Source organism: Brienomyrus brachyistius, chromosome 23 (genome assembly GCF_023856365.1).
Source record: "Brienomyrus brachyistius isolate T26 chromosome 23, BBRACH_0.4, whole genome shotgun sequence".
NCBI classification, from domain to species: Eukaryota; Metazoa; Chordata; class Actinopteri; order Osteoglossiformes; family Mormyridae; genus Brienomyrus; species Brienomyrus brachyistius.
In genome coordinates this window covers 11,104,345-11,120,753 of record NC_064555.1, presented here as the reverse complement: position 1 = coordinate 11,120,753, position 16,409 = coordinate 11,104,345, and the positions used below count along the sequence as shown (strand labels likewise).

General features: G+C 41.8%; 1 protein-coding gene across 4 annotated transcripts in view; it reads left to right on the top strand.

The window, feature by feature from the left end:
• LOC125718937 (GON-4-like protein) overlaps window positions 1–16,271 on the top strand; it is a 32,340-nt gene extending 16,069 nt beyond the window's left edge. For 2 of the 4 annotated variants that reach the window (XM_048993251.1, XM_048993250.1), the window contains exons 15-28: window positions 1,746–1,938; window positions 2,021–2,107; window positions 2,210–2,384; window positions 4,132–4,282; window positions 4,768–4,918; window positions 5,089–5,205; window positions 5,397–7,037; window positions 7,562–7,876; window positions 11,287–11,394; window positions 12,645–12,863; window positions 13,261–13,372; window positions 14,465–14,663; window positions 15,114–15,216; window positions 15,558–16,271. In XM_048993251.1, the coding sequence (XP_048849208.1) occupies window positions 1,746–1,938; window positions 2,021–2,107; window positions 2,210–2,384; window positions 4,132–4,282; window positions 4,768–4,918; window positions 5,089–5,205; window positions 5,397–7,037; window positions 7,562–7,876; window positions 11,287–11,394; window positions 12,645–12,863; window positions 13,261–13,372; window positions 14,465–14,663; window positions 15,114–15,216; window positions 15,558–15,668 (3,682 nt within the window). In that variant the 3' untranslated portion in view covers window positions 15,669–16,271. The remainder of the gene's footprint in view (window positions 1–1,745; window positions 1,939–2,020; window positions 2,108–2,209; window positions 2,385–4,131; window positions 4,283–4,767; window positions 4,919–5,088; window positions 5,206–5,396; window positions 7,038–7,561; window positions 7,877–11,286; window positions 11,395–12,644; window positions 12,864–13,260; window positions 13,373–14,464; window positions 14,664–15,113; window positions 15,217–15,557) is intronic. The other 2 variants (XM_048993252.1, XM_048993253.1) reach the window with 2 other exon arrangements.
• The last annotated feature ends 138 nt before the right edge of the window (window positions 16,272–16,409 follow it).

Below are 16,409 nucleotides of genomic sequence, written 5' to 3'. Positions count from 1 at the left end.
ATTCAATGAACATAAACTCCGTGTGTCATAATCAAGTCTAGTGTATGATTGTGAACATGCGTTGGTCCAGTTACTTGTTTGTAACATTTAAGAGAGTCCAAGAGGGACAGGAAACTTTTGCTGAAAGTATCAGTCTCTCTGTCCACCTATATATTGAAATCTTCAAGTATTATAATGTTTTCTAAGTTAATAACTATGTCACAGTCAGAGAAATTTCTCGAATTCAGTCAGAAATGAAGTGTATGACTCTGGTGGTCTGTACTAAAAAATATAGATGGGCAGGTTGCAGACCATGTGAATTAGCATTGCTACAAAAGTTGTAAAATCTTTAATAATTTTGGGTTCAGTTTTTAATAGTGAGTTAAAAATAGATGCCAGGCTGCCTCCATGCCCAAATCTGTTCACACTATTTTAGCATATCTTCCTAAAATAAACAACAAATCATTTCTTTTTCAGTTTAAATGTTTCATTTCAATGTTATTGGTTTACTCTATCACTTACTAAAGGCGTGTAGATATACATTAGACAATTGCTTTTAGCCGAATCACTTTTCAGGAGAAGTGAAGCATTGTTTCAATGAGCTGTAAGGGTGGCAACAAATTTGTCCATGTTTGTAAAAGTGAAAAACTTAAAATTGTGTAAACAAGGCATATTTCTTCCTACAACATCAATGAACAAGTTTAAACCCCGGGGGCAGTGCTCCCCTGATACTAGTTATATCTTGGGTTAGTGTTAACCCAATTTCTCATCGGTTGTAACATCGCACTTTCAGTGCACGTTGACAAGGTAATGTTGTCTAGGTGTGCAGCAGTAATATGCATCGTTTTCTGTTTTGAGTATAGAGCATATGTACAGAATGTCCAAATGCAATATTGATAGGATTAAGCATGTTATAACAAGCAATGCCTCCATAGATTCAAATCCATGGTTTCCAGCATTTTTTATCACCCCTTGTACAGTTCTCCATTGCAGACCTGATGATGTCTATTACTGTTTTGTTTTGTGAGTTGCCTGTTTTGAAAGTCTATTTATTTATTAAAATGTGTATGTAAATGTGCAGTGGGAGAAATAGTGCCGATACCCCCTTTATTCATGTTGGTGTGTGTATCTATCAGAAACAACAAATCATTAAGTAATACATTCTGAATCATATGTGTGTGATTTTGATTACCACCCTGAACGTGCATTATTAAAATACGAAAGATGTTAACTTAGTGCAAGACTTCCTTTCCCTGACATTATGACGGAGCGTGAAACTGGTTGTTCTCTTTCGACTGGTCATTGATCATCATCTTCATCTTCTTCCAAAGCAATTAGCCAATCACAGGATTCAAAGTGACCAATCAACAAAGTGGAGAATTCAGTGACTGTTCCCACCTCTAAAGTTTCAAAACTAAACCTGTCGTTGAGTGAGTGATGCGTAGAGAGGTGTGCATGGTCCAGTATTTTGAGACTAATGTAGAGCCGAGCAAGTGAATGTTGTGCAGATATGAGTATGGGTTTTCAGCTCATGAGAGCATATGCCAGGGGCGCTGCTAAGGGGGGGAAAGTTGGGACAATTCTAAGGGCCCACGCCCTTTAGGGGCCCCCAGAGATCTGAATGGGTGTGGTAGGGGGGCCCAACCTCATATTTTGTCATAGGGCCCAAAATTGCTAGCGGCGCCCCTGGCATATGCACGTGGTTTTTATGTGTGTGAGTTTTAATTAAACACCATAAATAGAAATGGTGTGTCTGCTGGTGACAGATTCGAGGAGCCGCTGGTCCACCTGCTCAAGGAGCAGCACCGCACAGTGAAGGAGCAGCTAGAGGCCCTGCGGAGGCGTCGGGCTCTGCTGGGGAGTTTGGCTCCGCCCCTTCCAGTTGTGGCCCCAGCCCCATCCCGCCCCCTCACACTAAGCCACATTCAGAAACAGCAGCTTCAGCAGCAGGTGCAGCAGGTAGGTCCAGGTAGAGTTTGCCGTGTGATTAGGTGATCGGTCATCATGACATGCCAGTGACTGTATCTCTGGTGTCTGAAAGCACACACAGCTGCTGCTTCAGGTGCACATGCTGAGCCGGCAAGTGGTGGCCCTACAGAGTGAGGCAGACACCACGCGCGTCTTCCTGGTAGGTGTCTACACTCTGCCACAATACACTCCTTTCCATGTTCATTTGTGTTACCATAATGTTTTAATGTCACTGTTATCTGTTCCAACTCTTGTTGGCCAGTCAGAGCTCCAGATGTTTGCGCAGCGCAGTGAGCAGGCTCAGGGTACGATGAAGATTGGCTTTGTTAGTGCCTTCAGAGCCTGCAACCTGCAGGGGGCATTATCCCTGCTGGAGGAGCTGACCGACCTTGCTCCCCTCGACACGGCCTTGTCCCAGCTACGGCACGCCACCTCTGGTAAGGAGCTCTGTGTTGCTGTGTCTGTTGTGAGTCCTTTATCAAGAGATAACGGACTCACAACTTGTGATCAAGAGAGTCTTGCAAGTTCAGAGCCTCCTAAACCCCTTTGAATCAAAGCACCCCTTTTGTAATGCATATCTCATGAAATGGACTATGAAACAGGGCAGTGTTTTATATATACATGTAGTACGCATGTGTATTTCAGTACAAAAAAAAATTTAACTTTATACTGCTTTTTCATAACCAGAGGTAGTAAAAAATGCAGTTTGCATAACCTTGAAGAAAGATATGTTTTGAAAAGACTTAGGCAAAATTTGACCATATCATGAAAAAGTACTCTGGAAGGCATGCGTAATTCACATGGCAAATGTAATCAAAATCAAAAATAGTGAGGGAAAATCTATTTTGCCATTTTGTGAAATTAAAATTAAATGGAATTAAAATGGAACATTCAGGTAAATGACAGTTGTTCACTATTAAAATGTATTTAATTCTGCCAAAGACTGATAAAATGGTTTTCTTCAGAACCACCGTATAGAGTTAATTTTGTGCCAAAAGTATCAATCAAAATTTTGAAAACCGTAAGCAAATCATTAATTTGTTTTGCTTCTGGAATGTTTTTCTTTGCTTTTGGATTTTTTGTGCATCATTGTCTGTGTACTGGACAACAAAATTCTGTCATTAAAAACACCCACCTTAATTCCGTTAAATGTTATTAAAGCCAGAATACTGAATATCGAATATGAGGCTAACTTAACCGCGGTGCCTCAGGTAAACTTGACTTAGCCCCTCATCTTTTCAATAGCTGGAAACTTCCCTGGTCAGTGCGTTGGCGGAGTAGCGAAGGTTACTGAACTGGATGGGTTGGTGACATTTTATGAACGCAAAATATGTGTTGCATACACCGATTCCTAATAAAAGTACACTATTATAGAACTGCAGAGATGCAATTCCATGCTGTAAAGCACCATGGAGTGGGCGTGCTCAGATGGTTAAAGGAGTGTTCAGTCCAAATTCCAGCTGACCAATAGATGTGTAAGCTGCTAAGACCCGCCCACCCATTAAAACAGTGCCAGAAGTCAGAAGCAAAAAAGCATCTAAAAGCAAAGAAAAACATTCCAGAAGCAAAACAAATTAATGATTTGCTTGCGGTTTTCAAAATATTGATTGATACTTTTGGCACAAAATTAACTCCATACCAACAAGATTGCATCATTTGATTCAATTATTTTCTGCTAGAATGTTTACTTAGAGGTGATATGCTTTGAAACATTAGTTGCAGTAATGTCTTCAATCTGCTTAGTGGGTGGGGTGGAAGATGATGCATCTGTTAAGTACATTCATCATTAGCAATTAAGTTACTGGTCCTAGTTCGACAACTTTTCTAAGTTTAATATGGTTCATTTTACTGGTAGAAGTTCCTCCTGCAGTTCAGATAGTGCCTGATTGTGCGTGTGTCCTGTGATGGACTGGCAGCCCATCCAGGGTGTACCTCAGTTTTGTGCCCAGTGATATACTGCTATCTCATCCAGGAAGTTCCCCAGCCTGGTGTCCTGTGATAGACTGGCATCCAATCCAGGGTGCCCTCCAGGCTTCTGTCACATAATCCTTTTTTATACCTTGAGATGATGTTGATTGATTGATTTCCCTTTTTGAGATGGAATGAGCAGAAACGGGTATATATACGCGTATATGAGGATGGTTGAATAAGGTAGCGGCCTGCTGCTGTCTCTTCTTCCCCCAGCTTGCTCATACCCTGTGTTGCCTGCACAGCTAGCCTGGCTGCTGGCCACCCGGCCAGTCTTCCTCTACCCTGAACTCCTTCCACACCGCAGTGTGGACCCCAGCCAGCACCCGCCTCGCTTAAACACCATCTACACCCGGGGCGAGGAGAGGTACACCAACTGTCTCTATACCAGCAGTCAAACGGGAAGCACAGCAAAATTTGACTAGTTCATACTTTGCTGCTCATGTGTAAGAATTTATATGAATTCAAGGCACTTGCTGCTCATGGATTGTTTCAGATGCTTTTTGAGATTTTCAGGAATAATTTAGGGCAATTACATGTTCAGGGAGTTTGTGAATAATTACTGCTGAAGGGAAGATAATCAAAATGGATATAAATATTAGGTTCACTGTAATATTCGGTTACTAAGCTGATGTTTTTGTTCAAAGTGACTTGCAATTTTGTTTGTTTTTAAGACTGTAATAGCTGTACCCCGGTTAGGACACCACCTATGTAGCTATGTGACAGACACACGCGCACTCTGTAACGCATACAGAACATGAACACACGCTGTGGTTTCTCTCGCGCACATGGCCCAGGGTGAGGCACTGATTCTGAGCTATGGATCCTCGTTCTGCCCTCCTTCCCCTAAAGCCTCTTGGTGCAAAGTCTGAGAAACTTCAGTGAGACAGTGAACCCCTACCAGCTCATGTGCCAGTACCTTCTCATCACCAAATCTCCCAGACAAATCCGCAGGCGCATCCACGATATGTGCCAGCCTACTTCCCCTGCCAACATTGTGAAGGTGTGTCGCCTGGGTATCACTCCTTTTTTTTTTTTGTGGGTTTTCCTATGATCAGAGGTCTATTTTGAGGTATAGTACAGCATTCCCCTTGAGAATTAGTAGTGAAAGTTTTCCTTTGTGAAGTCTGTTCGGCACAAACTGAACCCTGCTCTTCTCTCTTTCATCTCAAGTTCTTTTATCAGCACAAGAAGGTTCCACGTATGTTGCTGCCCTGTAGCAGAGTGACACCGGAAGAACAGTGCCCCCCAGTGGAGAGAGAGGAGATGGTGCTTCCCATGTGGCTGAGGGTATGGAGGATTTGAAGTGTGGAGTGCTTTAGGATGAGGTTAATTAGAGTTCCATGAGTAGTCTATCTATCCAGCTGAGGTGCTCATTTCTAGTATGTGCTGTAGACCTATCAGATGCCTGCAGTATGTGTTGTAGACCTATCAGATGCCTGCAGTATGTGTTGTGAGAGAAACTTCCTCTCTTTTCACAGAAGAGCTTGCCTCACATCTTTAAAGTGGTAGAAGAGTATAACCACCAGTCAGCTGGGGACATAACTGTGGAAAGTCAAAGAAAGGGCTCTTATACTTTCCCTAGTGGTACTCACTATCCACCTTCCCTCCCAGAGACCCTGACCCTACGTCCTGCTGGCTTCAGATGCCTGCGACAATCGGCCCACATTCCTAAAGCTAGTGTCTGCCAAATTTCAGCCCCTGCTTCTGTGAACAGTGCCACCTTGAGCTCAGAAAGACAAGTGGTGCCACCTTGTGCAGAGGATCGTGTCCAGCAAATGCCCCAACGTAAATTGTGTCCCATCCAGCCTGCCCCGCCCAAACCTCAGCATCAGCTCCTCACTATGGCTGTGAGTGGAGCACTGAATGTGCTTGATCTGACAGGGAAAGCCACTGTGGGAAATGTCTGTGCATCCAGTGGAAGTGAAATGCTGAGTTTGGCACCTGGCCAGGGCTGTGCCAGTGGTTCTCCTGCTGTTGTCATCAGTCTGGTCACACCTGTAAGTGCCCCCATCATTAGTCCTGCTCCCGCACACAGCAAATTGACAGGGACTGAGTCTGCTTTGCTTATCCAGGAACCAGTATCTTGCTTTGCAAGTTCCCTGGACCAGTCCTATAAGCTTCCCCAAAAAACCCCTCCCTCAAACCTAGGACTTCCTACTCAAACGCTGTTCTTCTCTCCCTTGCCACTTGTTCCTCCTGCTACTACCCTACAGCCAAACCCAAACCTAATCCCATCCACAGTCCCCATGTGCAACAGGACTGAACTCCCAGTGACTCCCAGTTTTCATTCGGTCCATGCCATTTCTACTCCTGCACAGAGGTGCAGCAAAAACAGCCCCAGCCATTCCATCATCGATGAGGTTGTGGCTTCTCCTGGCAGAATTTGGCCTAGTTGCCCAGCCTTTTTGGGTCAAACTGAAGTACTGGATGTTCCTGATGCCAGAGTGGATTTCACAGAAGTTCCATGTACACCAGGGTCTCCATCCCAGGACTGTTACATTCTATCTGGGCCCCAATCTAGCATGGCATCAGAAGCCATAGGCCTGAAGCAGGCTGTGAATCAGGCAAAGGTCCAGCACATTTCAGCATTGCAGGGTACTAGGGAACACTGGATCTCGGCTGCAACAGCCAGTCCAAGAAACCATGGGATCTCACCTACCCCTGATACGCTGGGCTACAGGAAACTGACTGCGGGGTCTCCATCCAAAGACTGCCCTTCTCATTGGGAAGACAAGAGATGGGATGAAGAGGAAGTAAGAGAGGAGGAGGAGGGACATGATTATGGAGGTCTGCTGCTGGCTTTATCAGAATCATCCATGAGCCCACACTCCAGTCTGGACAGCCATAGTGACACCTTGCAGAGGACAAGTGATGCAAAATGGCTAGAAAATGGAAGACTGGGGGACGGTGACAGAAACAGAAAAGCAGTCAGGGAGCGGGAGGGAATGCAGTGGAAGGAGAACATTGCACGGGGCGCGATAGCGGAGGATGGGCAGAGTGGGAGGGGCGGTCATAACCATGGTCAAGTAGAGGACTGTGAAGATCGGCCAGAAGATGACGATGAGGAGGCAATGTCTTCAGCCTCAGAAAAGTCTGTGCTCTCTGTGCCTGAGTTGCAGGTTTGTGTTTTCCTGTTTGTCAGAGGTGTCCAGGTAATTTCATTTCCCGATTTTGGACAATGGCATGGACCTACATATCAGCTTAAGCCCAGGAAGATGCACAACATAATTTTATCACCTTAATTGTCAAGTGCTTCTGATGAAATATTTACTGGTATTAAACCAGCTGCATAAACCTGGAAACCTAAGTCATAAACCCAGAACCAGGAATGGTGACCACTGATGTGTATGTAACTAAGACAAAGTGATAGCGATGTTTTCCAGAATAATTTCCAGAATTCCTCATTAACAGTGCAGCGACGGTGCTTATATTCCCGATGTGGACCCTTATATAATGAATCTCTCGAGTAATAATTAATCATTGTAATAATGGTTGTTGTTTTTTATTTAAATGTGTTAAAAACAGGCATGGGTACTTTATTATGTAAGTGTTTTTTAATGCTGCTTTGGTTTCACCTGTGTGTCTTTATAAAGTTTACACAAACACTATAGTATTCATGAAGCTACTGTACTGTACATCACAGGAGACCATGGACAAACTGAGCTGGCTGGCTTCAGAGAGCAGGTTACACGAGGACAGTGATTCACAGGAGGACAAGTACCTGCAATCCTCCAGTCACCTCAGCACTTCCTGCGCAATCACTACTTCTATTTACCAGAACTTCCAGCTGGAGGAAGAGGTGGAGCTTAACAAAGGAGGGCCTGTACTCTTGCCAGTTAGGGAGGCTTCCCTGGTAGCAGGCCTGACCCACACCTTTGACAGGGAAAAAGATCATGTGGACAACTACCCCCTGATGGAGAGGAAACATGTGGCCTTAGCTCAGCTGAGCCTTAACCAGGTAAGACCCTCTGCCCCTGCTCCTGTTAAACTTCATATTAGATTTAAATCATTTCAGGATAGTCGTCTTCTGTTCTTTTGTTTTCTTCGTTAAGTTAGTGGCTTTGAGTTGCAGATGGACATTTGTAAAACCTATATTGGGACCTGAATTTTTGTCAGTCGTGAAATGGCTTACAAATGATTATCTTCCACTTCCGTGTCTGGACACAGTGAAGCAGATTATCACATAGTCATTACAAAATTATTAGTTTATTCCCTGGGTGTGTCAAAGCTAGAACAGTAAACAAGTGGTCTGGGAGCCATGTGACTCAGTTTATTACTTTAATGAAGCAGCACAAGCAAGTAGCCTGAGTTCATCGCACTCCTCAGTCTAGTGGATTTCTTGTGGTAAACACTCAAGATCAATACATTAAATATTTCTCATCCCTACACCATATTCGGACTGTTTTTTAAACTTTAAAAAAGATACCAGGATGGTTTATTTTTTTCAATCCAGCTGTAGCTAAGACTTAGGAAAATTGATTTGATTTTCATTTATAATACAATGAAGAGATTGTGTTAGTAAAAAGTATATAAATATAAATACAACTGGGATGGCTATTGTACTTTTCTCGGCTAAACAAACACAACTCTCTTGCAGTATGTGTGTATTGATTACCTTTGAGTGTAAAAAAGAGAAGGTGATGGAGGAGATGATGACAAAGGAAGTGCAGGTACTGGCCACTGTGTTCTGGAACGCAGGATAGTATTAGCAAGATGTCCTGGTTCTGTTCATTGCACTCCAAAACTAACCTGATACAACTCATGCAATCATCCACATAGATTGTGTTCTGCAATGATTACAGTGGGGACCGTGAGTTCAGTTAATGGCAAGTCTAACTGTAGAGCAATAAAACACTATGTTGCTTCTTTATTAGATGTAACTATCAAGTATTTATCATCATATGCTCCTGTAACACATCCACTTCAGGGGTCGGTTTTTATAATCTGTGATTGCATTATTTTTTTTATATCATGGAGGTGGTGGCAGTTGGGGGAGCATTATTAGGTTGTATTTCAGTATTTCTAAAAATCTATGTACAGCCCTGTCTTAGCAGACTACATGTGCAGCCCATATTTTGGGTGTCAGAATATTGTCAGAATATTTTGTGCAGTGTTTTTCGACTGCACTCATGCAAAGAAGTTGATAGGTGGAATATCATTGCTGTACACGTGTTGACTGGGGCTGTATGCATATATGTAGTATATATGCCAAAAGGAGTGTAACAGAGCACTGATGAATAGAGTATGAACTATTTACCGCGCAGTGCCCCACTGCTGCCTGCCAAGGTGTGTGTGGCCCTGCAGGACATTCCAGTCAAACTAGACCAGCTTCTGCATATCCTAGAAGAGTCTGAGCAGAGCAGGACAGGCCATGGTGAAGTAGAGCTTTTCTTGCAGCTGTAGGCCATGCTGTGGGCGTAGCCACTGTCCTGCAGCCTGAGCAGACCCATGAATGCAGCCTGGTACTTACAGTGCTCAGCATAAATGAGTACACCCCCTTTGAAAAGTACGAATGTAATCAGTAGCTCAATGAACAAAAGAATAACTTCCAAAATTTTCACAAGGCTGAGTTTTATTGAACACTTGTTTAACTCCATAACATGAAATTAAGGTTAATAATATAACTTAGATCACAAAATCTTCAGTTTTACTCAAATTGGTTGAAGCAAAAATGAATACACCCCGCAACAAAAAGTACTACATCTAGTATTTTGTATGACCGCCGTGATTTTTAAGGACAGCACCAAGTCTTCTAGGCATGGAATGAACAAGTTGGCGACATATTGCAACATCTATATTTTTCCATCCTTCAAGAATAACCTGTTTTAGAGCCTGGATGCTGGATGGAGAGTGATGCTCAACTTGTCGCTTCAGAATTCCCCACAGGTGTTCGATTGGGTTCAGATCAGGAGACATACTTGGCCATTCAATCACCTTCACCCTGTTCTTCTTCAGAAATGCAACAGTAGCTTTAGATGTGTGTTTTGGATCATTGTCGTGTTGGAAAAGTGCACGACGACCAAGTGCATGGAGAGATGGCAGCATCTTCTCCTTCAGTATAGAGCAGTACATTGTTGAGTTCATGATACCATCAATGAAATGCAGCTCCCCAACACCAGCAGCACTCATGCAGCCCCACATAAGGACACTGCCACCACCATGCTTCACTGTAGGCACCATGCATTTTTCTTTGAAATCCTCACCTTTACGACGCCATACAGTTTTGAAACAAGTAGTTCCAAAAACAGGGATTTTTGTCTCATCACTCCAGAGTATAGAGTCCCAGTAGTCTTCATCTTTTTCCGCATGGGCCCTAGCAAATTCTAGGCGTGCTTCTTTGTGCATGGGCTTTAGGAGAGGCTTCCTTCGTGGACGATACCCATGCATGCCATTCCTCTGCAGTGTGCGCCGTATGGTGTCACGGGAAACGGTCACTCCAGTTTGGCTTTCTACTACTTTAGCGAACTGCAGTGAACTTGCATGGCGATTTTCTTCAACCCTTCTCATCAGCAGACGCTCCTCTCGAGATGTTAACTTCCGTGGACGGCCTGGACGTCGCTGTAAGATCGTTGCACTTCCATCTTTCTTAAATTTTTGGATCACTTTTGCTACAGTATTTTGACTGATAGGTAAAGCTTTGCTGATCTTCTTGTAGCCCTCACCTTTTTTGTGTAAAGAAATGATTGCCTTTCTCAGATTTTGTGACATTTCTCTTCCATGTGGAGCCATTGCTGACAGCATGAAATGGGAAGGGCTTTTCTTTGTTAAGTAATGCCCTTTTATAGTCACCTGTCTGCTGGACACCTCTTAAATGAATCATTAGACTCACCTGTGGTTGAATGCCTGTTAATTAGAATTTTGTAGTCTTAAGTGTGGCTTTTCTCCTAAGACTATAATTGGGGTGTACTCATTTTTGCAACATGGGCTTGAGTGAATTTGTTAGGAAAATCACTTTTTTGTGTGTGCAAATCAACAAATCTTGTTTGCAATCAATGGCCCACATTTGTGAGAGTATTTTGTAATATAGTATCTCATAGAAAATGTTGATTCTGAAAGGAAACTAAAGGTTTTCTGACAAATGTAGTGGGGTGTACTCATTTATGCTGAGCACTGTATGTGTCTCAAATGGTCAGGTCATGCCTAAAAAGCACCTAAATCTGTCCATCTTTCTGTTTATATAAGTGACATACAAGCAAGGCAAATAGTATATAACAAACATACAGCAGTCAAGGAGTCAACCTATTTCATTTAACAGCATTAAAGTAAAATAATGCTATTGTATCCCCAAACAGTCTATAACATAATTAGTGATGACAGGCTTAAATGATGTCATGTATTCTAATATTAACTGCTGCCCCCTCTGGCCAGTTTGAGCAACAGCTGGAGAGCAGCATTGGAGATGCACCTTCTTGCTACCAGGAGGTGCTGGCTGTCCTTCAGGGGAGCCACAAGCTTAGCAGCACAGGCCGAAAGGAGGTACAGAGAGGAGAGTTGGGGCTCTCCATCACTAATTCACCTTCAGTATACTTAACAACACCTATCATCACAGTTACCATCTTCATTAGTTGTGGCTGAGAACCTTTGGAAGTTCTGCATTAATGCTCTCTAAAGAAAAACAAAACTTAATTAAAAATGCTGAGCGCTGCTTCTTGCCGTGTTGCTCATTCATGTTGTTAATTTCAGCTAACACTTTGCCCCATACATTTATTTGGCCAAATTGGACACTAAACACTCAATGAAATTTTAAATAGATATCTAGGTCTCTAGCTTATATGCTTGTTTGTTACACTGCAATGAAACGGTAGAGAAAGAAACCTGAAGAAAAAACTTTTGCATTGGACTAAAAATCGTTCATTGGACCAACACAATGTGAAGTTAAGGATTAATTCGTAAAGCAGGTATACCACCCTTGCCATATCATTTTATATGTGTTAGCCAGTAAAGAATTAGCAGAGGAAAAAATGTTTTTAAAAAGTATTGCATTGATTTGTATGAGAACATTAGAGAAGACCCACCCATTTTGAGGAAGCTTAGCTTCTGCCTCCTCTGGCCTCACCAGACAAGCTGGCCATTCCTTTGGGCCTCTAGGTGTCGCTGTTTACAATATTGTAAAACATTTACAATATTACAACAGTGATTTTTTTCCAAAGAACACTTGAAATGTGTTTTTAAACAGCAAAAAGATTTAGTAATGAGTCATTTCAAAGTTGTTTGCTTCATAGTTTAATCTCACCACTACCTTACCTACCTTGCGTATCACCTGCCACATGGCTACACTCAGGTTCTCATCCCTGAGGTGGTTTGTTGTGTGTTGGGTGCGGCAACACACTGTAATCAGTTAATGCTGCTTACTACCTTACCACTAGTGTATGGGATATATGTGTGTGTGTGTGGACATGTATGTATTGCATTATTGGGACATTTGGTCCTCACAATGTGATAGAAAATCTGTTATTTTGACATTGAGAAACTCAACTTTAATACAATCTGTGACTGCCATCAAAAGAATAAAAAAGTCGAAGATCTTGCATTTTATTTGATTACTTAAGGTTAGGGCTGGGAAGGGGTTACGGTCGTCGTTGTTGGGATTAGATTTTTCCCCATTGAAATGAATAGAATGTCCCCATAAACATTTGAATGCAGGCGTGTGTGTTTGTGTGTATGTATGTATATAAATTCACATGCATACATTTGTGTATGTAATTATTTTCCTGGCTTCCCTATAGATGAAGGCGCACATCTCCAAGCATTTAAAAGGCCGCCCTTGCCTGCAGAAAGAATTCTGGACGCTTTTTAATAAGCACCATCCAAGCCCCTTACACCACAGCCAGCCTGAGGAGGCCACTGAACGGTTGAGCCTGGAGGGAGCAAAGGGATTTTTCAAGCTTTCACCTGTAAAATCAAGGAGTAACATAGAGAAACTCAGCATCCACAGAAATAAGAAGGTTTGGAGTTGTGTCAATGAGGCACACCTTACTGCCTCATGTTTTTCATACTATGATTTTATCAGTACATGTTACTTCATAGTCAAGTTAATTATCTATGCCTCTATTGGTGGCATGTCACAACTACTTGGAGCTTCTGTTGCTACTGTGACTCTAGAGTATAGTCCCTAAAATACAAAGAAAAGTGTTTACTTAATGGTTTATTTACAAGGGCATTGAAAACACAGCCATAATAACAAGGTTAAAAGGAAAGTCATCAGTGTTTTGTCAGTGTCAGGCTGTGTCTTTTTATTCCAGGAAGGGTAGGAGGAATTTTATGACAACAGTGTTGAATGATCCCGATTTAAAAACTGAAATATGTGATGTCATAGCAGTAACATAGATTCTTTGTTAAAAGTCTTCCAGGGTGGTGAAGAGTCATTATATCACATCCATCCCAACAAAGGCCCCTCTAGCCCAGACTCACCCAGGAGAAGGAAAGTGGGGTACAGAGCTCAAGGGTGCGAGAGGTCAGAACAAAGTGCACTTCAATGTGGGTTGACTGGTGAAGAAATCCAGCCAACTTGTAACCACATATTCTGGTTAGGGTTGTGTGTGTTCTTGGATATCCCAGACAGCATAGGCCATAACGCTGAGGGAAACCCTGGATAGGAGGTCATCTACAACAGTGCTCATGCAAACTTGCATTCATACTCTACAATTACAGATGCCATTTCTCTTTGGGAAACTTAAGTAACTGGTGGATGACACTAGGGGAGCTTTTCCACTGCACCAGGTACTGTACTTTAGGTATAGGTACTTTAGGTACTTTCCAGTTTCAATTGAGTACCAGTACCAAAACTTCCAGTACCCAAAGTACCAAAGCAGCGGAGTACTTCATTGTTGATTCGTTATCAAATAGCCTGCCTCTGAAACACAGTGCAACCACCGTCTTGAAAAAAATTACCATCTCAGAAAAACGATAAACAAAAGAAAATAATTATAATGTATGCGTGTACAAATGATGAGACACAAGCTTTAATTGTGATCTCATGAGAAGAACCAGAAAATCTGGATAGCATGAAAGAAAAAAAGTATTTGCTATAATATACTAGGGCTGCTTGATATTGGAAAAATTCAAATGTCTTGATGTGATTTTGTTGTAGTAAATACTGGGATATTTATAAAGCAAAAATGGAGTTCAAAATAAATTTCTCACAAGGCCATCTATGAGTGGGTTAAACAGTAAGGATGAAAATGATTGATTCACTCAGAATATATGCAGTGTTCATGCAGAAGTGGTGGAGGTGAATTTTAAACTGTTTTTTTTAAACAAACTAGATAATCTTGAAAAGATGTTAACGATCATTAAAATTGCAATGCTTGCTAAGTTTTTTGTTTTCTATGACAAAGACTGATTTAGTGAAACGTAGACCCACCACGCTATATCTGGTATGTAGGTATGAGTAAGTCTGATCTCTACCCAGCTGACTAATCACGGTCCTTGCGATATGAGAATTGCATATGCATAACACATGATGTTGGTATATATCATACATTGCTTAGCCCTAAAATACAGTATAGGCATTTATCAAATTAAGTATGAAATATTAATCCTAAAGACAGAGTCCTTCCACACACAGAGGAAAACAAGGAGGAGCGAATGGAGCAAGTGGATGGAAAAGTCAGCGAGGGCAGGGGAGAGAGTGAGAACCCCCCAGGTCCCAAGCGGGCCCATCGCAGCCCACTCGCAGATCCTGTACTTCCTGCTAAAAACATTTCCCTCACACCAAGTGGTGAGAAAGTCATTGTGTGGACAAGGTAAGCCAAACAACTATCTACCTGTAGTTTACTCAAGGGTGAATTTTCAGATCTTCTGATTTAAGAATAAATTAAATGTTATGCATGAAAGTTATTTAAAAATAAGACATAATGTGATTAAGTAAATGTATATGAATATAATTCTGTCATTATGGAAGTACATTGAAGATTTCAGAGCGATATCTTAAGCCATATGACTAACTTGATACGTGATACCATCTGACCCAGGAGAGTGTTTTTTTCATTAAAATTGCTCAGTTAAGTATTGAACTTCCAGCTACTGGGCAAAATAACTAGAAATGCCGATGGAAGAGAAGTTGTGAATATTGCCATGGTTGCATGACATCATGGTGCTGGTTATTTCTCATCTGGAACACTGCTGCCTATTAAATGAAACATGGAATTGTATGTATATTATAAAGCACTATATGATGTGTCTTTGTCCATCAGGGAAACCGACCGTTTGATATTACTCACTTGTCAAAAGCAAGGAGCCAACTGGAACACTTTTCAAGCACTCTCAGCTCAGCTAGGCAACAAATCAGCCAGTGAGGTAAAAAGATGTTTTTATCAGACAGAAGAATACATTGAAATTGTCGTGTCATGCTATCATTACCAGTGTTTTAACAGAATGCTATTTAACTTTAATTATCTTGTATTCTGTTTACAATAAAATAGGTACCATATAGCCTAGCTGTGTAGTATGTTATAGATTTGTGGAAGTACACTGTATGATGTTTGCACAACGATGAAATCGACTAACGGCACATTTCTTGGAACATATCCCTGTCATTAAGCGACGGATGACTAATACTTGTATAGACTGGTGTTCTGTCCTGAGTGTCCCTATCCCTATGTTGTAAGTATTGCAGCTCACTCCTCTCCATTCTTCAGGTTGCTAAGCGTTTCCGCAATCTCCTGCACCTTTTCCATGCCATATCCAAACTGGCTTGCTCAGAGAACCAACCTAGTACTGAAGAAAGGCCACAGAAGGAGCCTGACTGAGCAAAGGTGAACACAAGCCCACAGAGGACTCTTAAGGCTCTTAAGAGACTCAGGGAGGACGTTGCTCTGTGCATTTGGCCTGACTACCCAGTTCTGAAATCCAGACATCAGAGGTGTGGCTGGACTTTACCGCTACAGAACATCTGAACACTCAGTTCTAAACGGCTATGAACAAAAGAAGCCTTCCTGTTGTTCATTTGATTTCATTATCAGTATTAAAAAGAATTTGGGGTGTACATGAAAGTAACTAAACAATGGTTTTAACAGTGGAAATGGTACTCAGTCATAAACCTTTTTTTCATTGTACCTGGTTCTCCATAATTGCTGGTCAAGTGAACCAATGAAGGTGAAAAATTCGAGTTTGAATTTACTTTCGACCAAAAAAAAAAAAAAAAACCCAAGTGAGTAACCCAAGTGAAGAAGATTAACAATGAATTGTGCAGCTGTACGTTATCTGTTATCAAGAGAACATTGTATATATTATACAATGTAAATGACTAGGTAGACGCTGAATATAGTTTGTTTTTGTATATATGTATGTAATTGTATAAAATGTATTACTATAAATGGAAGACTGCTAATATAAAACCTGCATTAAAAATATTACGCGTGTCATGGTACAAAGCAAGGAGGGTACAGTTGTCATATTAGCAAGGTCTCCATCAGTGGCCGCTATAATGAAGGAGTGACGGCGCACGCTAACAGAATGGAACGGCGTCTTGACCAATAGGAGGGTGCCTT